General features: G+C 43.5%; 1 protein-coding gene across 2 annotated transcripts in view; it reads right to left on the bottom strand.

The window, feature by feature from the left end:
* The window catches only part of LOC105927650 (mitogen-activated protein kinase kinase kinase kinase 4), an 84,201-nt gene that overhangs the window by 21,995 nt on the left and 43,512 nt on the right, over positions 1 to 18,694 (bottom strand). For both annotated transcript variants that reach the window (XM_021317606.2, XM_036127075.1), the window contains 8 exons: positions 18,192 to 18,318; positions 15,703 to 15,801; positions 15,350 to 15,484; positions 9,323 to 9,388; positions 4,286 to 4,618; positions 2,572 to 2,703; positions 2,331 to 2,456; positions 316 to 386 (listed from right to left, as the gene is read on the bottom strand). In XM_021317606.2, coding sequence (XP_021173281.2) covers positions 316 to 386; positions 2,331 to 2,456; positions 2,572 to 2,703; positions 4,286 to 4,618; positions 9,323 to 9,388; positions 15,350 to 15,484; positions 15,703 to 15,801; positions 18,192 to 18,318 — 1,089 coding nt within the window. The remainder of the gene's footprint in view (positions 1 to 315; positions 387 to 2,330; positions 2,457 to 2,571; positions 2,704 to 4,285; positions 4,619 to 9,322; positions 9,389 to 15,349; positions 15,485 to 15,702; positions 15,802 to 18,191; positions 18,319 to 18,694) is intronic.

Here is an 18,694-nt window from a genome sequence, read left to right on the forward strand (position 1 = left end):
GAATAATGGAGGCACATTTAACGTTTCCCATTGTGCTTTTGGGACTTTAATGAATAGCTAGCTACACTTTTTTACTCTTATTTTATGAAAAGAGATCTGTAATTTTAAAGAATACCAATCTAAGAACAAATAAAACAACAAAGAAATAAATCTTTTTAAAACCTCAGTGATTTCTCAGCTTCAACCAAACTTAAAATCCAACATGGCCACCTAGTGTACAAGCTGACACCGAGAGGGTCAAGTTGAAACCAAAAACAACAATCGCAGCTGAAATATCCGTTTGTCAGACACTTTGTTTCAGCAAATCACTTTTACCTTGAAGCCGTCCTCTTGTGTCCCATCACCAGCTCTCTGCAGTAAAATTTAGAAGTTGTGCGTTCTGGGACCTGGAAGAGGTAAAAGCAAAGTCTGTGAACTTCTAGCAGAAAATGACATGCATACAGGACGGAGTTTGTTTGTTCCTGCGTCACGCACAGCTCTCCCCAAAGACTTTCTATCTATGCAAGCAGGGCCTTGGGTAACTACACAAAGATTTCTGCTTCTCTCAAACCTCGTCTGCAGCAACAGTTAAAGAGCATTTGAAGTTGTTAAACAGAATTTCAAAATCTGTAATAAACAAGCAAGAAAATCAATGCTAAAAGGCGAAGTGGAACCCCCGATATGTGATTTTATTCTGTTTCAGAGTTCCTTTAAACCTTTATTTACCCAGGTAAGTTGACCGAGAGTCAGTTCAAAACCCTGGAAATGTATTTTATGATAGAAATCTAAAAGGTGAGTGTGGTGAGCATCTTAATGAAAGTTGTGGAGTCTTTGGGTTTTACAGCAATTTTGTGTGGAAATTCTCATAATGAATTATCCAATCCAAAAAGATGTCCTGGTCAAGTGAGACCAAAACTTTTATTTAGTAAAAAGTAAAATGCCATGTATGGAAAAATTAGCACCCCATGAACTCACCAGACTAACCATAAAACATGTTAGTGGCAGTACTTCAGATTTATTTTTTCCCCTTTTCAGCGTACCCAGATGCTCTCTATGCGATCTGCGGTCAAATGTAAAAAAAACATTTATCATTCCTCCCACTTCACAACTACATAAAATCCCAATATAATGCTCTGAAGTTTGTAGTTGTATGTGTAAGCATTCGTTATTTAGACTGAACTAGTTCAGCTTTTTGATTTCAATGAAACGTCAGTTCGAGCCACTGGGAGGCGACCTTCTCACCGCGGCCATCCTGGGTCGCACAAAACGGCAGCTAAGAGGAAGACACACCCGACAGTGCAGGAAGGGAGCTGTGAGAATACCCATCGTCCCTCTCACAAGTTGCCCACATCCTCAACGCACACACACACACGCACACACATCCTTGTTTATAGTACAAAGTGAGGACCGTGCTTTGACTACCATAGACCTCTATTCATTTTCATATCTTTCTATGGCCCTAACCTTTACCTGTTTATCCCTAACCTAAACCCAACCCCTAGCCCACCCTACACCAAAGTCCTCACTTTACTAGTAAAATGAGTAAACCAAATTTCTCGCTCAGTAGCAAATACAAGAACACACACACACACACACACACACACACACACACACACACACACACACACTGTATTTGCAGCTTTCTCTCCACCTACACATGGATGTTAGAGCAACACTTCATTTCTTTTGCGGAGGATTACAAAACGCTTTAGTGAGGATTTTGTGAAAATGTCTTTAAGGCACGAGCAGAAGACTGCTCAGCTGCTAAATTGTTTCACTTCAGACTTTTCGAATTCTTTACGCCGCTGATCCCCCCCCACCCCCCCTGAAGAAAGTGTTTTCCTAACCCCTCAGCTGGTTTACCAAGCCTCCGCACTGTAAGCGAGAGTATAGACTTATTAGCTGCTCCGTCGACTCCATATGGCCTCCTGTTAGTTCGACGACTTAACAGCAAACAGACTGGGCTCTCCCTGTTCTAGTTATTAGTTTGTTTATCATCTCCTTACAGTTTGGCTGGCGGGCATACATGCAGTCATATTTGTAAAGCACTTAGCGGGGGAGTAAGTGAATGACGGGCTTTTACAGAGCAAGTGTCCCCTTGAACAGACAAAGTGAAATCACCCTGGACTCGTGCTGAGTGCACAAGTTCCTCATCCACTAGGACACAAGGCGCCGAGCACATTATACATGTCCATGTGATGCAGGCGATGTCCTGTGACTGGCATGCCAATATCAACGACTTCCTCATTTTAAGGCGCCGACAACCCCCCCATCAGATCAGTTGACGCCTCATTGGTGCCGCTGTAACCTGATGTGTCTCGCAAGGGCTGCAAGGAGCAGACGATACTCACTTTAGGCGGGGTGTCCGAGTCCCAGAAGACGTCGTCGGTCGGGGAGAAGGGGGACAACGGGGAGATGGCCATGTCTGACATTGAGCTGCTGTGAGGGACGTCGCGGCTGGACACCAGATTGGCATTCTGGGGAAAAGAAGCGCAGCTTAGTCCACGGGCATTTGTGACACTTAAAGCCACGGCGCTGCTGTGTGTATGTGTGTGTGTGTGTGTGTGTGTATGTGTGTGTCGCTGGGCACACCTGGCCGAAGTGAGCTCTCTGCATGGCAGGAGTGCAAGGACTGGAGTTGCTTCCAGAGCCCAGCCTGCTGTGCATCTGACTGGGAAGCCCGGCAGCCAAAAGCACCCTGGCTAACTGGGATTCCTGGAGCTCCTTCAAAAGACAGGGGACACAATCCCCGTGAGACGCGTCGCATTTCTCCCCTTTCATTGTATACACGCGCTGGATCAGTTTACATGTGCATCAGTGCTTTATTCATACAGCTAACCTGCGGTGCCTTTCCAAAGCGCCATATCCAAATAAACCTTTCCTCATTTTGTCACGTTACAAACTCAAAGAGTAAAAATCTGAAAAGCGTTTGTTTTCATCCCCCTTCACTGACATCTATAAATACGTTCCAGAGCAACCAATTGTCTTAAAAAGTTGCCTAATTAGAGAGTGCGATTTAATCTCACCACAAATACAAATATTCTGTGAATGCCTCAGAGGATTGTTACACTGTTGTGGGCTACACTAGAAAACACTGTTCAGTCCCCCGCCTGATGATGGAAACGCCATGACACAGCTGCCTACCAACCAAAACGTGGCCTTCCACCTAAACCAGGGCCCAGCTTCCTGTACGACTCAAAGAGCCGTTTTTACCCTGGGTTTAGCTGCACAGACCCACAGCTGAGCTCAGAGAATCGGCTGACAGGACAACTATCGGTAAAAAAAAAGTTGACTAGAATACATCCTCCTCACAGTAAAACGACATGATGGCAGCATTTCTTCTACAGGGGCAGAGAAGCTTTTTGGCAACATCACATCCAGCTCTCCCTGACCTGTCAGCTGGGTTCCCAGGCCTCCCTAGGCAGTTCACTAATGTTCTCCAACAAACCTCGGAGGCCTCCACTGAACGATTGTGATGAGATTAAACTAACTTGTGAATGGAGTAGTTTGTTTCTGAAAGCAGGAGGTTGCAAGAACTTTCTGCATGTGCTTCAAAGCTATGGGGGCTGGGAAAAAAACTGCCGTCTCATATTTTGATTTGTAAAACAAAAATGCAAACTATGGACGACTTTGCTTTCCGTCTCACTAAAATGCACTATTCTGTGTCGGTGTCATAGGAAATCCATGATGCCAGGGACTGTACAAAAGTGATGGATAGTTGTGCTGTCAGGGTTGTTTACCTGTTGGTCTTGTTTTTAGGTTTATTTTCAGCTTATAAGCTGATTTGCATATAAAGCTCTTTTTTTTTTCCATGTCGATATGTGAAATGGTATCAGTGGTTAATTTTTTTTTAAGCCATGCCACTTTGCAAATAAAGTAGCAAAGCAGTCTGAAAAACATCCTGTTAAACATAACACCAGGAGAAAAACATCGATTCTTGTAACTAGGCGTCTAAAGATAAATGCTTCTGAAAGATTAAAAGCTTTTCTCTCTCTCTACAGGAACGCTCCTCGTCTGATTTAGCAGCGGTGAGAAGAGTGGAGAGGTAAGAAACCCTGCGTTGCCACACCGGCAGAGCCGATACCGTTTCCTCTACCAGACCCATATCAACCTGAACCTGTTCTCTCCCCGTTTTCTGCGGAACGTATGATTTATCGGGAGGAATTCGGTGAGCCATGCAGAATACAGAGAATGCACGAGGAAACCTGAGCTCCTTATGATGCACCTAGAGGGAAACATAAAGCGGGGGGTGTGTGTTTCAGACATGATAAAGGGTTCTGGGCTGTGGAGGGGAGCCGGGTTTTACCGCTGTGCGCTGGGTGTTTGCAGGGCGGCCAGGTGAGCCGGCGGCAGCAGTAGCAGCGGCGCGAGAAGGAGCGGGAGCTTTGTGGCCACTAAAAACCGTTAACTTCTGGACAGGTGCCACCGGCGCTTCCCTCTGCCTCTGCCTCTCCTTCTCCTTTTGTCTGTGGTCGTGCTGCAGCGACAGTAGCTGGGTTTGGTCTTTGGGCAGGGTGCGGTGGGACCTCCTGCTGGCCGAGGGTTGCTGATGCTGGGCCAGAGGCTGCGGCTTAGCTTGCTGCAGAAGCTGGGGCTGCTGGGACTTGTGCTGAAGCAGCGGGTTGGGAGCCACGGCTCTCTAGGTAGCAAACACGGAAAGCAGCAGACAAGCTGACAAAGACTGAAACCATCTGAAGGAAGACATATACAAATTGTATTTTTATAAATATACACACACACACACACACACTTGAAAAGTATTCACACCCCTTGAACTTGTCCACACGGTCACTTTTACAGCCTGTAGCTCCAAATGTATCATTTTTGACGCAGCTACTTGTAAGACCTCTTCCTCTTCAACTGAGTCAGTATTTTTCTGAACATACTATTTACAACATTCAAATAAATATATGCGACACACTATATAAGAATGCTGAAAAGATGAGGGAAAAAATTTTTTTTTTGGTCTAACATTCATTACGATACAAAGACAATTTGAAAGCCTGACGTTTTATTTTTCTAAAGCAACCAAAACGATTTTCTTCTTTTTTTTTTTAAATGTGACATTTCCTCACAGTTACTTGGATCAGGCTTCACAGGGATAACCACACACCTCTGTACTTTATTGGCAAGTGCAACACATAGTAGCACATAATTGTGAAAGGAAAACGAAAAAGTTTTCAGATGCTATTTTTTTGTTTCACAAATAGAAATCTGAAAAGTGTGGCAAGCATTTGTATTCAGCCCCAGGCCAACACTTACTGCAATTAGAGCTGCAAGTCTCTCGGGGTATGTCTCTGCAGCTTCGCACACCTACAGACTAAAACTTTTGCCTTTTTCGAGGTTTTACGTTTTAAAGTCGGTCTCTCACCTACAATCTCAATAACATAAGCTGAGGTTTGTGGCTGAAAAGTAGCATAATGTGAAGAAGTTTGAGGGGGTTTAAACGTTAAAAAAGTGCTGTAACTAATGGGAATCCAACACTTTCTGACAAGGCACTGAAAGTCAGCATTAACATATTTTACCCACAACAGAAAAAAATACGAGTAGGTCACATTTAAAGTGATGACTGTATATAAGGACAAATATATAATGGGGGTGAATACAACCAAGTATTAAGCAAACATGAATAGCAAGTATTTTATCCATACAACACGGTGCTGCTTGCAGTTGGAAAAAAAAGGGACAAAAACAAAGCAGTGACATGAGACAAACCTCATTAGCGAGCACTGGACCATTAATCCAGGGTAGTTGTGACAAACACAGATAATAGTAAAAAAAAATAAAAATAAACACCTGGAAGAAGTTTTAGAGATGGAGCAGCCCCAAGCTACTGCCTTTGCTCTATGGATCTGATTTAGCAAGCACAACGTTCTCCAGTACCAATCCAATAATGGTACAAAACAGACATGTTGGTCAACTACACATGGAAAGTAGGATGTCATTTGGCGTGCAGCTGTCTAGAAATGTCAACATGGTGTCATATCCACGTTAGTTTCTTTAAAGGACGAACATCATGACATCCGTCAAGGTTCTTTGTGAATAAATTTCTCGACAACACCGAGAGAAAGGTCATTGCGGGCGATCGGCTCTCGCTTGTCAGACTGCCAAGGGATGATTTGGATCAGCCCTTCCTGCGAGAGGAAACCCTCTGAGACCTAAAGCAGTTTTCTAGAGAATGGCCCAGCATGCCGTTCCAACACTGCTCGGCCCAAGTGCTCTCCAGTCATGACATCATTTATTATTGAGCACACGGCTTACACTTAAACCATTCAAAGAATCCTACGTTTATCAATCACAAACAGTGGAAATTAATAGCCTGCATGCCTCGGGTGAAATGCCAGCTTTCTGAGACATGTAGTAAATGAGCCCACTGGGAGTCAATTTCAGTCTATCGTCGCCTTTAATGGGACATGTAACGTGTACAATTTAGCTGAAAAACACAGCATTTGTTGGGTAGGTGGGTGCCGTACACCTATGCCACCAATCCAGTGGCATAGGTGTACGCATGTTTACAAAAACTGTTGTAACATCTTTGGATTCAGGTCCAGCATTCAGTGTGTTTGAGTCCAGCCATCATCTGGGTTGAATATAAGGAAATTGAAGTCAGGTTGAGCTGTCCTAGTAGGAGTTTCCGGACGTTCTTTCTCTACAGGGTAACAGAGAATATGAATCTGTTGATGGATCTGGTCAGGGAAGCCGACAAGGGGGCAACAACAACACAGGAGGAACAGCACACACTGTCTAACAAGTACTGGTTGTGTTCTGCCTGTGACTACCATCTCCTAATCCCCTCTGCTGTCCATAGTCCTGGACTAAGAATTAGGGTTGCAGTAGATTTAGGATAATCATTCATGCATAACATAGATGTCTGGACCAAAACTAAAAACAACAGCATTGTCCTTCATACTCATAGTGAAGCATGACAGTGGAAGCATTATGGTTAGGGATGGGTACCGAATTCTGTATGTTTATAGGTACCGACCGCATCCTGTGGGTACTACCGCGTACCAAAATACAAATCAAACGCTTCCATGTTTCGGTACCTAAACGCATCACTGTGACACTGAAGGAGCAGATGAGTAGGCGATTTTCCATGCGGGACACGAACACAGCGCTGCACGCACAACAGCGTGATGACGTCAGTAGCTACTGGTCCAGTCAGCAAAGCATGGCTGGTAGAAAGCGGTCAGAAATATGGTTCCACTTCCCAAACTGTGCTGCAGATTACGCTGGCAGAGATATTTGTGACGTGGAGTGGAAGGCCAGCAGCGGGAATACTTCTAATCTGAGGAAGCACCTGGTCACTGCTGCCAATTTACAACATTTCTCGCTATATTTCATAACTTTTCAGACCCATCCAGCGACCTTTTTTCAAATAAGCAACTAGTGAAATAAAACCTAGTAACTTTTTTCAGTTATTGGTGATTTCCCATGAAAGCACCAATCGTTCTGCAGTTATTGTCTGGAGACAGCGGTGAGTGCTGCTGTGAGCTCCTTCCTTTTTCTCCCAGCACGGTCTCACAGCTAAAGCCTCGTCTGAAAGCCGCCTGCAGTCAGAGCAGAGAGGAGAGACTCTCCGTTTCCACATTGTAAATGTAAACGGAGAGTCCTAGATTCCAAAGCTGGATAAAACATATTTTTTATATTGTTTTTTTTTCCTTCTCTAAAACAGTTGCACTAAAACAATTTCCTGAATTTGGTTCATAACCAGCTTCAGTCCCGTGTTCACCTCGTTCCCTCTGTGCCTCTGATAACTGCTGTTCTGGTAAAACAGTTTCTGTGCTGTGGATTCAGGCCATGTATTAAAATTCATAAATTATTTTATTAGGTTCATTTGCAGATCCAAACAACTTTATATATTGAGAAATAAATTTGTTTAACCAATATTTATTACCACATGAACGCACAAAAGTACTAAAAATAGGTACTTTTCTCCAGATGGGCCTGGGTTTTTTGTAAAGGTGATGACAAAGTTAGGAACAGTTTAAATTAATAGTCAGTTCTGACTTAAAACATTATTATGTCAAATATTACCAAGTCTAGGGGCGTGACAACTACAATTTAAAAAAAATAAAAATCCAAAGCTAGAAATTTAATCAGAAGGTGATTGAACAGAAGTAAGCAACCAGCGTATGGCGTTTTAACTCCTTACCCTTTAGCTAGTAGATTTCTTTGTTTTTCAGACATTAAAGGTTTCTAAATGATTTAGCATGGTTTCATTTTGTACATTACAAAAATCTGTAATCTTAACATTAGTGTATTGAGCTCTATATAATTATAATGTGTGTCAGAACAGGAGGGAGTTTAAACATCCCATTTAAATATGCGTGACAAGAGCAACAAGAAGGCAAGGAATTATAGTAAAAAAGGAGGGAGGGCTTGGAGAAGTTAGTAGATAGAAAGTGTATCAAAAAGCAACGGCGAATTGAAGCGTGTTTTGCAAATCCGTTGGTCTAAAATCGCTCCCGCTGAGATTAGAAGGTCCGGTTTTGGTGTCGAGTTGAAAGAGAGACGCTACAAGTAGAAAAGGTTTCCTACTGCGAACGGCGCAGGCAGGGATGGACGGAAAAAAGGACAAGAAGGTTGGGGGGGGGGGAGGGAGACGGCACGCTGGGAAGAGATGAGGAGGGAGAGTTTAAGACAAAAGTGAGGGCATGCTGTGATAAACAGGTTTAAAGAGCGGACGCTGCATGTAGAACCCAGTCTGTGTTGCCGTTGTCCCACTCAGGCTCCACCAGAAATAAAATCCAAAGTCGTTCAGCTTCTGCTTGGTGGAGATCTCCGACACGATAAATTCCCCAGCCTAGGTAAACACTAAGCCTTTCAATTACAGGCACACAATCCCAGTCAGTTTCTCTTTCATGTTTCTCTTTGGCCGCCTTCACCCACACACTTCGTCTTATCTTCCATCTGTCCACGCTGGGGACAAAACCAGCAAGCCGCCCGCTACTCGTTCGAGCCTCTTCTCTCGCATATCAGCCTTCAGCGTCACGCAATTATAGCCTCGTCCAGAGAAAGTCGCTCCGCATCTGATGCGATTAAACCTCCGATGCGCCCGAGGTGAAAAAGCCGAGCAGAGCCGGCGTCACAGAGTCACAGAGCTCCATGCGGCTCTGAATGTAAAGAGCAATTAGCACCTGACAAACAAAGAATCAGCTCAAACACCCGAGAACTGGTGACACTGGGGGTTGGAAAAGGAAACTAAAATCAGAAATACGGACCTAACAAGGAACCACTTGCAGCATTAGTGGCAAACTAAATCAACCGGCAGCTCGTTCTAAACTAAATTACAAGAATTAACTCCATGAAAGTGGAAAAGCACAAATGAAGCTTTTATTACCTGCTCTGCTGAGGAGTCCAGAGGCCTTACTGATGGGCTGTCCCTCCGCTGTCTGCCAGCATGATCCTGCTCTCACACACACACACACACACAAACACACACACACACACACACACACACACACCTTTAAACACATGGTAAAGACAAAGACACTCGCATATCGACTGCTTTCATAAGTATTTTTTCCCCTTCAGAGATTTTTTTTTTTGACATCCAAAATCCACTCATTGTGGATTTTTGTGTTTTCTGTTGTCGGGACCTGAAGGTTGTACGCAGCGCTCGCACCGACACACACGTGTGGTTACCGTAATTGCGCTTTGCTGAGCTGTTGAGGAGATTTCTGAGAGGTGGTAACTAAAATATTCAGCGTGGAGCTTCTTGGCCTGCGTCCTCGGGTTTAAATATTTCATTACGACCTCATTTCTAATTTCTCCTGGAAAGAAAATAATAATAAAAAAAAATGATCCAAACACCCTGAACTGGAAAGGTGTTGTAACATTTACGTTTATTAATTACTGGATTTAACTGTTTGCAGTGAGTGGGCCGCTGCTTCTGGATTGTGTTTGTTCGGGTTGTACCCGAGGGGGGGGTCCACAATAATCGTAGCTTAAGCCGTGACGGCAGCTTAGCCTGATCACACAGCTGTGATGGAAAAGTGAGCAGTGCAAGCTTTCAGGGATGAGCCAAAGGTAAGGAAACAAAGGTAGGAATCACAAAAAGATAACATCCCTAACAGGCAAATACAGGCTCATCATCAGCGTGCATGTCAGTCATTTTGGGCTCTTATGAACACTTTCTTTTTCATTTTCTAGTTATAAAATAAGACTCAAATGATGGTTTCTGGACATGAAACAGGCCAAATTATATATGCAGGCTCAAATTCATACATACGCACATACTAAGGGCGTTGACCACAAGCTTCCTGTAGCCATTAATAAGCTTCTGGTATAACTCTGGCTGGATTTTTGGCCACTTTACTATTGTAGGTGAAGTTCATTTAAACAGCTTGGTTTAGTGGCAAAGACTCAACATTAAAGCATATAGGTTCAACTGGGTTGAGGTCAGGGCTTAGGGAATAGAAATTCAATGTTAGTCTGCTTTCAGGACGTGACCATTCTTAGTGCCTGAACACAAGACTGGACTTCTTCTCTTGTTCTTTAAAGACATTTCACCTGTCATCCGACAGGCTCGGAGAACCGGGAAAAGCTCTTTGGGGAGGAGGTGAAATGTCTTTTCCAGAAGTTTCCCCAAGTCCCTTTTTGAATACCTGCACATGCTCAAAACCATCTTGCCTCGCTCTTCCGCTCTTCAAGGGGATTGCGTGAAAAAAATCTTGCAAATCCACTCTGGTCTTATTTCTCTCTGCTGAGGCCTTCCTTTTCTTCTCATAAACTTGTACACGGTTTGCTTCTTGCAACTCTCAACCATGGTCAAAGTATACAAGTGAGTGCAGCGGAGCTACGATTAATGGCTAACAACGAAGCTAACCGCTAAGCTAACCGCACACATAAACACTAGAAGTGTGCAGCCAGCAAGAGCAAACTAACATGGAATGAGCTCAGACACTGCCGTTATGTGAGCACGTCAGACTGATTGGCATGTAAGACAACCAATAGAGAAGATGGTATGCCAGGGGAGTTTGGGGGGGGGGGGGGGGGGGGGGGGGGGCAGGGACTGGTCAGAGTTTTTACAGGTCTGCAGCTCTCACAGAGATCTTTTTTCACCTCCTTTACATAATGTATTGACTACTGTCAGGATGGAAGGACCATTTCACCCAGTATAGCAAAAAGTATTTCTGAACAGGATTACCAACTATAGCTTTAATTGACCCATTTGTAAAAATAAAGGTTAGAGTGGCTAAAAAGGTGAATCCTCTCTGCATCTGATCGTAAAACCTCTCTACATAAGGAGTTCGGATTATCCTTGTGGGAAAACTTCAGACGAGCTTGACGGGATCCAATTTGCATCAAGGTTTTTTTTATTCTTGGTTACCCCCTCCTCTAAATCCATGCTGATGTTCAACCTCCTCCACGGTAGAGGTGCTGTTTTTTTCCAGGTGGTTCCACTTCATTGAGAGCTTGAGCCTAGATGGTTCCTGAACATCTTGATTCCTCTCATCCGAGGGAGGCAGTTCGAGTGTTGACACATCCAGTCAACTTTCACTAACGTGGAATCTAGAGTAGGCCTAGAAGACTTTGCCAACTTGCGTACATCTATAATTCTCAGCTCTACACTGAGCTCCGCGGATGTTTCTATTGTTCTGAGTATCGATCAATCCAACGAGTGCTGTAAAACTAAATCTGTTCAGCTGCCAAAGTGGAGCTTTCCGCTGCGGTGAATGATGAGGAGAATCAAGCCGGCCTTGCCCTTGCCAAGTTAAAGACAAGGTGAAACCTTCAACAACGCTTTTTAAAATATAAGTTGAATGCATATTTACATGTGAGTCTGTGTTTATCATTTATGCAGTCCTGTACATCTATCCTTGTCTTTAAAATTCAATTAAATTGTGATTATTCTGGAAAGATTACAGTTCCAATTAATCATAAACCCCACAAAAGAATATTAAATCAATGTTCACTATGGGTGCGTTTTTAACTTCTCACCAGAACTAGGCCATTAATGAAACAGCTCAGCGTTTGGCTGGTGGTCAAAGTGACGGCCTTAATGCTTGAATAGCAAGAAGACAACAGGGACACACCAGCTGAGGGCTGCAGTCTGGTCCCAGGTCTATCTAAGGGAGGACACGCTCCACACTCATTGTTCTGATAAGAGGCCGATAAGGATGCGGGACAGCGGAACCCAAACGGAGGCGTCTATTTCCACTTTATCATTCCTTTTTCCTGTTAAAAAGGGGGAAAACGCTACTTTACCACTTGCTTAATCAAGCTGCCCCCCACACACACACACACACCCTTCTTACTATAGGAAAGGATGTGCAAAATGATCATAATCACAGCAGTGATTAGGACCAAATACCAAACATCACGCATTCACTGAGCGTCTCACATCATTTAATACGGCTGCATTACAACTTAATGAAGCATCACGTTGAACCCAGCGACTGTTGAGACGGAGTTTAATAGGGGCAGATCCCTCACCGCCGTGTCCACGGTCAAACTACACATGGAGTACGCATAATGGAGCAGGACAGATATTCCTTTTCCTAATCTGCAGAGTGCTGTTACCATAGAGCCCCTGAAACCCCGTGGTGGGTGTTAATTACTGGGCGCGGGGTGAGCTATGGCGGGAGTCTTTGTTTCAGCGGGCAAAGGTTTCACTCTGACCGCTGGTTTGTTTTTTCTAACATCCTCAAAAGAAAGGTGGAATACTTTCTCCCAGATCAAAGCGCTTGCTAAGATTTACATCTGCAGAGCAAGTCAGATATTCTGTAGTAAGAACAGAAACGCACAATTTGATGAGAATCTAGGAAAGAAGAAAACTTTAATGCATTTTATTGTCAAGCAGATGTGTTCCATGTTTTCGGAGCTGTACTTTAGAGTAAGGTATCTGAAAGTTGAAGTTTGTTTGAATCACTTGAGAGGCTCAGCATCCCTACTGGTTCATGTCTGTCTTGTTTACATAAGCTCCTTCTTCTTCCTCAGTACTATGTATCAAACACAGAGGCTTCCACCTAACCTCCCCTGTCTGCATCCTGGTCTGTCTGAGATGCTCAGTCGTCAGTTCATCCTCCTGGGGAAGGAGGCTGGTGGGTGGACTGGGGTGATTTGGGCAGGACGGCCCATCTATTTTCACAACCCAGCGTTTTAGGTTTCGTGTCTTCTGCTAGAGTCAGGCTCCAATCATCTACTGTGACAAACAGGGCAAGGAGAGCTTTGATCAGAGAAGCAGCCATGACAGCCCAGGTAACTCTAGAAGAGATGAAACGCAACCACAGGAAGTGTCGTTTTCAGTTTGCCACAAACCATGTGGTGGTCATGTGGAAGAAAGCGCTCTGCTCAGATGAGACCGAAAGTCAAATTGTGGCCTAAAAGCAAAAACGGTGTGTAGGGGAGAAGTGACCCTGCACTTCATCCTGAACATATCCCCACAGTGGAACGTGGTAGCAGCAGCAGCCTCATGCTGTGGGGATGCTTCTCTTCCATAGGGTCAAGGACGCTTCCCAAGGCTGATGGGAAATAATTGGAGCTGTCAGAGGCTGCAAAAGGCTCAGAACTGGAGCAGACGGCCACCGTCCAGAAGATAAAGACATTTAACAAACAGCCAGAGCCACAATAGAAAGGTTTAGATCACACCTCATCAGACCCAAATCCATTACCCACATCCATCAAGGCAACCTGTGGCAAGACTCGATAGTCGCCGTGTCAGTTTCTAGATGTGAATCCTGCTGGAGACATACCCGGACAGAGTTGACTCAGTGGGACAGAACATACACGCAAGCTCACCCCATTGTTTTCCTTCCACTTTGTAATCATGCGCTTAAATACTACAACATTTGTGCTTCTAATATCACAAAAAGCAAAAAAAGTTGAGTGGATATGAACAACTCTGCAGGATGTCTATTTCTAATGCTGAGCTGGCTTTAGATCACCATCCAGGTATATTTCACCATGACTTTAGTCTCTGTATTCTCATTGCGACTGCAAGTGCCAGGTGGGATACTCAAATACGCTTTATTCGGACTGGACCAGTCAAAACTGTTAGCATATACCACACATAGCCTTCAGAGCAGCTGCCTTAAGTTGCTGAGTTTTGTCTTCGCAAATTAAAACGGGCTGATCGATCATTTATTCATGGTCAGAGAGCTCCGGGTTGCTTTCACTGTCAGTTGGAGTAACCGTCGAGCTGCACCGGGGCGCACTACCCAATCAGCTTCAATCAAAAGCCTTTAGTGAGTGTGAGCAGACAGTACACCCCCGCAGACGTCCAGGTCATAACAACAAACACTGATGAGCCAGGGAGGCCTGGACCTTCACACTGCCTCCACATCTAGCAACGGGGGATTCTGGTGTTTCAGGTGAGCGGTCGTGCCACTCCATATCAGGACAAAATGAATTTGAAAATGTTTGGAAAGCAGGGGGTTGTTGTGTTCATTTGTTGAATAAGAAACCTCTAGTAGAAGAAAAAAAAAAAAAAACGTTGTGTAAACCTATTAGTTGCACCCCCACCTGGTTTAACCTGATAGAAGGTTTCTTTATTGCTGATTAGAGGGATAATTAACTCATCCCCTTTACTAAAGCGTTATTTAATTGTAACGTTTTTTAATTTGGCAGAAGTTGTCCCCCCCCCCCACCCCCGAATTCACCCTCCGTGGATGTTAGCTCAACAGCACACTTTGCCTTGTAAATTCATGGCTTTCTTCAGCAGAGCAAAGGCTTTTCCCGTCACTTAAAAAAATAATTCACATATATTTTGACCATGACTTTAGTCTCTGAATCCTCATTGTGACTGCAGGTACCAGGTGGGATACCCATTAGGTGTATAATGTCATGAAAAGATGATAAACTGTTAGCCAAGCCCACAAGATGAATTGTCGCGGTAACTGTGCGTTCACAAACACACGAGAATTCATCTTGTACCACTCCGTTTTCAACCGTTTCAGTCTTCACCAAAATGGTTTGGGCCAATCACGTCGCAGTATTGAGGCTTAAGGCGGGACATACCGGTGCGACGAAATCAAGAGCGGCTGAGCCCACAGCCATGCCAACACAAACATGGCAGCGTGGGAGGACGCACGCGTAGATGCTAACATCACATCTGTAAGAATCCACGATTTCTTCTCTGATAGTAGAACAGCAAGAGGTGCCTTGACTAGCTCACCTTCTTGTGGTTTCTCTGCTGCTTACGTCTTTATTTGATACCATGACTGGCTAAAAACAGCTCAGAGAGGTCTGCTGAATGTCCCTCCTTTCCCCGAACAGATTGGATGGGAGCAGACCCAGATTGATGATGTGCAGAGGGGAGCATGCTACATGTCATCAATCTGGCTGCCAGGTTAAGCAACTGCTGCTTCAGAACCAAATCACAAGTCAGCATTACACAAGTAGTCATTACAGGCTATGTCTTTACCTGTCTCCTGTCACACCTCCTGCTTTTCTCATCCAGTAGGATTCTGTTGTCATGGAGGTCAGACTCCTCCCCCATAAAAACCTCCTGAAGCTCCGCCCACTGAAAGGCACACTCCGTCAGCTGCTGCTTGTGCTGCTGTGAAGTGCAGAGGTATTAAATGCTTTAGAGTTTTTGCCTTCAGTTTTTCTACGTTAGCACTTGAGCTGTTGTATTATTTCTATTTTTTTAAACAGTTTGCAAAAAGCAGCAGAGCAGCTGACGTGAGCTCCTTAATGATGATGGAAGCCGACAGATATGCTCTCAGTGAGAGGGGGCTGAAAGTGAACGGACTTGCTCTGAAGCAAAGTACTCACACTCTCCAGCTTCTGCCGCTGCTCCTGCTGCTGCTGGATCCGTCTCTGTCGGTCGGCCAGAATCTGCTTGATTCGTTCCTGCTCAGCCAACTGCTGCTGCTGCAAGGCCAGAACCACAAACGAAATTCATTAGTTTATTAAAAGGTCATTCTAGAAACCTAAAAGTTGATTTTCTTTCCTTTTATCATGGACAATATCAATACGACACCCAGTGTCCATGATCAATAAGAATAATAATAATACTATGCTATATTTTAATAATCTAGTAAATACTACTACAAGACTACTACTACTATACTATAATAATATAATAATAATATAATAAATTTTATTATGTATTATGATTATGATTATTATTATTATTATTCTTATTATTATTATCTATCTAATTATTAATATTATATATGTTTAATATACTCAATTGTTTATACATAATCAGAATAATAAATAATAATTATTATTATTCTTCTTCATTATTATTCTTATTATTATTATTATTTAATTATTCTCGTTCTCTCCTTCTTCCTATTCTCCTATATTAATGATCACCTTTTTTCTGTGACTAACAGTTTTCTCTTTATAGCGCTTCATGTGAGACGGAAACAAACAACTAAATAATTTATAACCCTTAAGAACGTTTCCAACACATTTCCTTCTCTTAATTATGGTATTTTATTTTTTGGAGTGTTTCCTTTTCTGTGTTGTTGTGTTTCTTTTGAAGGTTACTTTATCACCTCCAGCAACATTTGGTTTTCCTGTTTGTTGCACTAAAAGGAAGGTATGGGTTTATTAAAGCAGAGTTCTAAGAAGTACTCTGAGCTAACGGAGGAGAGCGTGGGCTCTGTTAAAGGAGATTGGAGGAGCTGGGACACAAGAGGCCAGACAAAAACAAAAAAAAATCTATTCAAATGCACTTAAAGATCCAAAACTTTATAGCAGAGTTTGGGCAAAATGGCAGCCCTCGATACTTAACCGGGCAAAACCTCTCGCTCTGACTCATAATACTGACAGGATCGTCCCCGTTTCTGATCTGGTTCATGAAATATCCACAGCTGATGGTTTGTTATTAATTACTGACCCATGTCAGAGTAATGTGGTTAACTCTGAGTGTGAGCTTTGGGCTGTTAACTGAACACCGCTGAGACCCGAGAGATCGAGACTGAGCTGCGAAGCAAGCGTGTGCAAGCTGCCCTCTGCATGCATACCATCTGATCTTTGCATTCATAGGTTACACCCAGATAACATCAGTAACTGTATGAAGCTGCTTTTGTGGTATTTGGCATCAGTAAGAGCGCGCTCTCTCCTGCTGTGCGCACACAGAAGGGAGATTTATGTAGCAGTAACATTAAGGAAATAAAAACGATAATATTTCAACATTTCCTCAACATTAAAAAGAAGAAACATTCTTTGACCAACAAAATGTAGCCAAATCATTCATTATTTTCACAGTTTGCTGTCTGCTTTACGCCAAAAAGACATTTTATCATCCATTCATCTTGCCTCATGCGATCAACAGGTCAAAGCACAAAGGAATGTACCATAACTCTGACAACAGGGAAACAGAGCAGTCATTAATCGTTTGGTTTGAGAAATGTATATGTATTATTTTTGAGAAGAGAAGAGAAGCACCGATCAGAAAATTTGCGGTTGATTTCCAGGCTCTGGTTTTTGCAAAACTTTGTCCTGATAACACCAGTTTTAGCCAACTCTAATTTCTGCTAAACAACTATAGAATTAATAGAATATAAAAGCATTCAAAAACGTTTTTCTAGGTTTCCTGGTTTCAATTATTTTTCTTAGGGACAGCGGCAACACGCAGGGTTTTACTATTTTATAACAAAGACATTAATTATGGAACTGATATCTTAAATTGTCTGACATCTAGTTAGCATCACTAACCTATCAGTCTCTGTATGTATAGCTGAGACATCGTTGAGCCTTACCGTAACTCTGAGGTTCTGCCAACATTCCTACATCTAGCATGTTTGACGACAGAAAGTATTCTGTATTGCCTTCTTGTTAGCTGCTGAGAGTCTTGCTCTCTGAAGGAACCACAGACAGATCTCTACATGCTGTAGAGAGTACAGTCTCTTAAGTTAGCTTCTTACACCTCTGTGCTCCCTCTGGTTTTTTTTCAAACACCTTACTGATGCTGAAAAAAGTGAATCTTTTCACCGTGTTCTCCACCAAACTGTTCAAGCAGGTGCGATCCCCGCTGGGCAAACAATCGGCCAGCCACCGGTCATAGCCGTCGCTCGACCAGCTAATTTCTCAGATTTGTTCAGTAAAAAGTGATTGCATTTAGTCAAAGTTATTCAGAAGAAATGCAGTTTCAGCAAAACACAGGAAAATAATAACAGTGGCACAACGGCATTGCTACACAAATCCCATTAAATCCCAAGATACTATCAGTGTCAATACTTCAGACAACACCTTTTCTGATATGAAGGTAAACAAAATTCACATCACAAAAAAAAAAAAAAACCTGCCTGTTGTCGCTGGTGACCCCCTCCTCCTCCTCCGTGACCCCCTTCTCTGCCTCCTTCGCGATCTTCTGTCTGTAAGCGGAGAAACTCGCGTCTCAGCGTCCATTCACCGGGAGCGTTCACAATGGAGCTGAGAGGAGACAGGGCAACGAGGAAGAGAGATGGTGAAACGCACTAACGACACGGTAGCGATCAGGTCCACTGGAGGGCTAAGACACAATGGGAGGGGTTGCAGGAGGACCCCCTCAGAGATCATCCTGGGAGCAAGCGCTCAGTCAGAAGAGCCATCTGCTGTGGGACATGGAGGGACACCAACAGAGAAACTAGTGCAATCTGTCTGTGGACAGAAATACATGTCCATGTGTCTGCCAAAGCAGCGCCTTCTTCGCACTGTTGTGCTTTAGTATCACCAGCACATATCTAGTTAAATGACAGAGATGAACTCCTATGACATTGGTTCAGGGTGTTTTTCTTGTTCTAAGTTGGGTTTGTATGTCAGGGAGCAA

Source organism: Fundulus heteroclitus, chromosome 23 (assembly GCF_011125445.2).
Source record: "Fundulus heteroclitus isolate FHET01 chromosome 23, MU-UCD_Fhet_4.1, whole genome shotgun sequence".
Taxonomy (NCBI): domain Eukaryota; kingdom Metazoa; phylum Chordata; class Actinopteri; order Cyprinodontiformes; family Fundulidae; genus Fundulus; species Fundulus heteroclitus.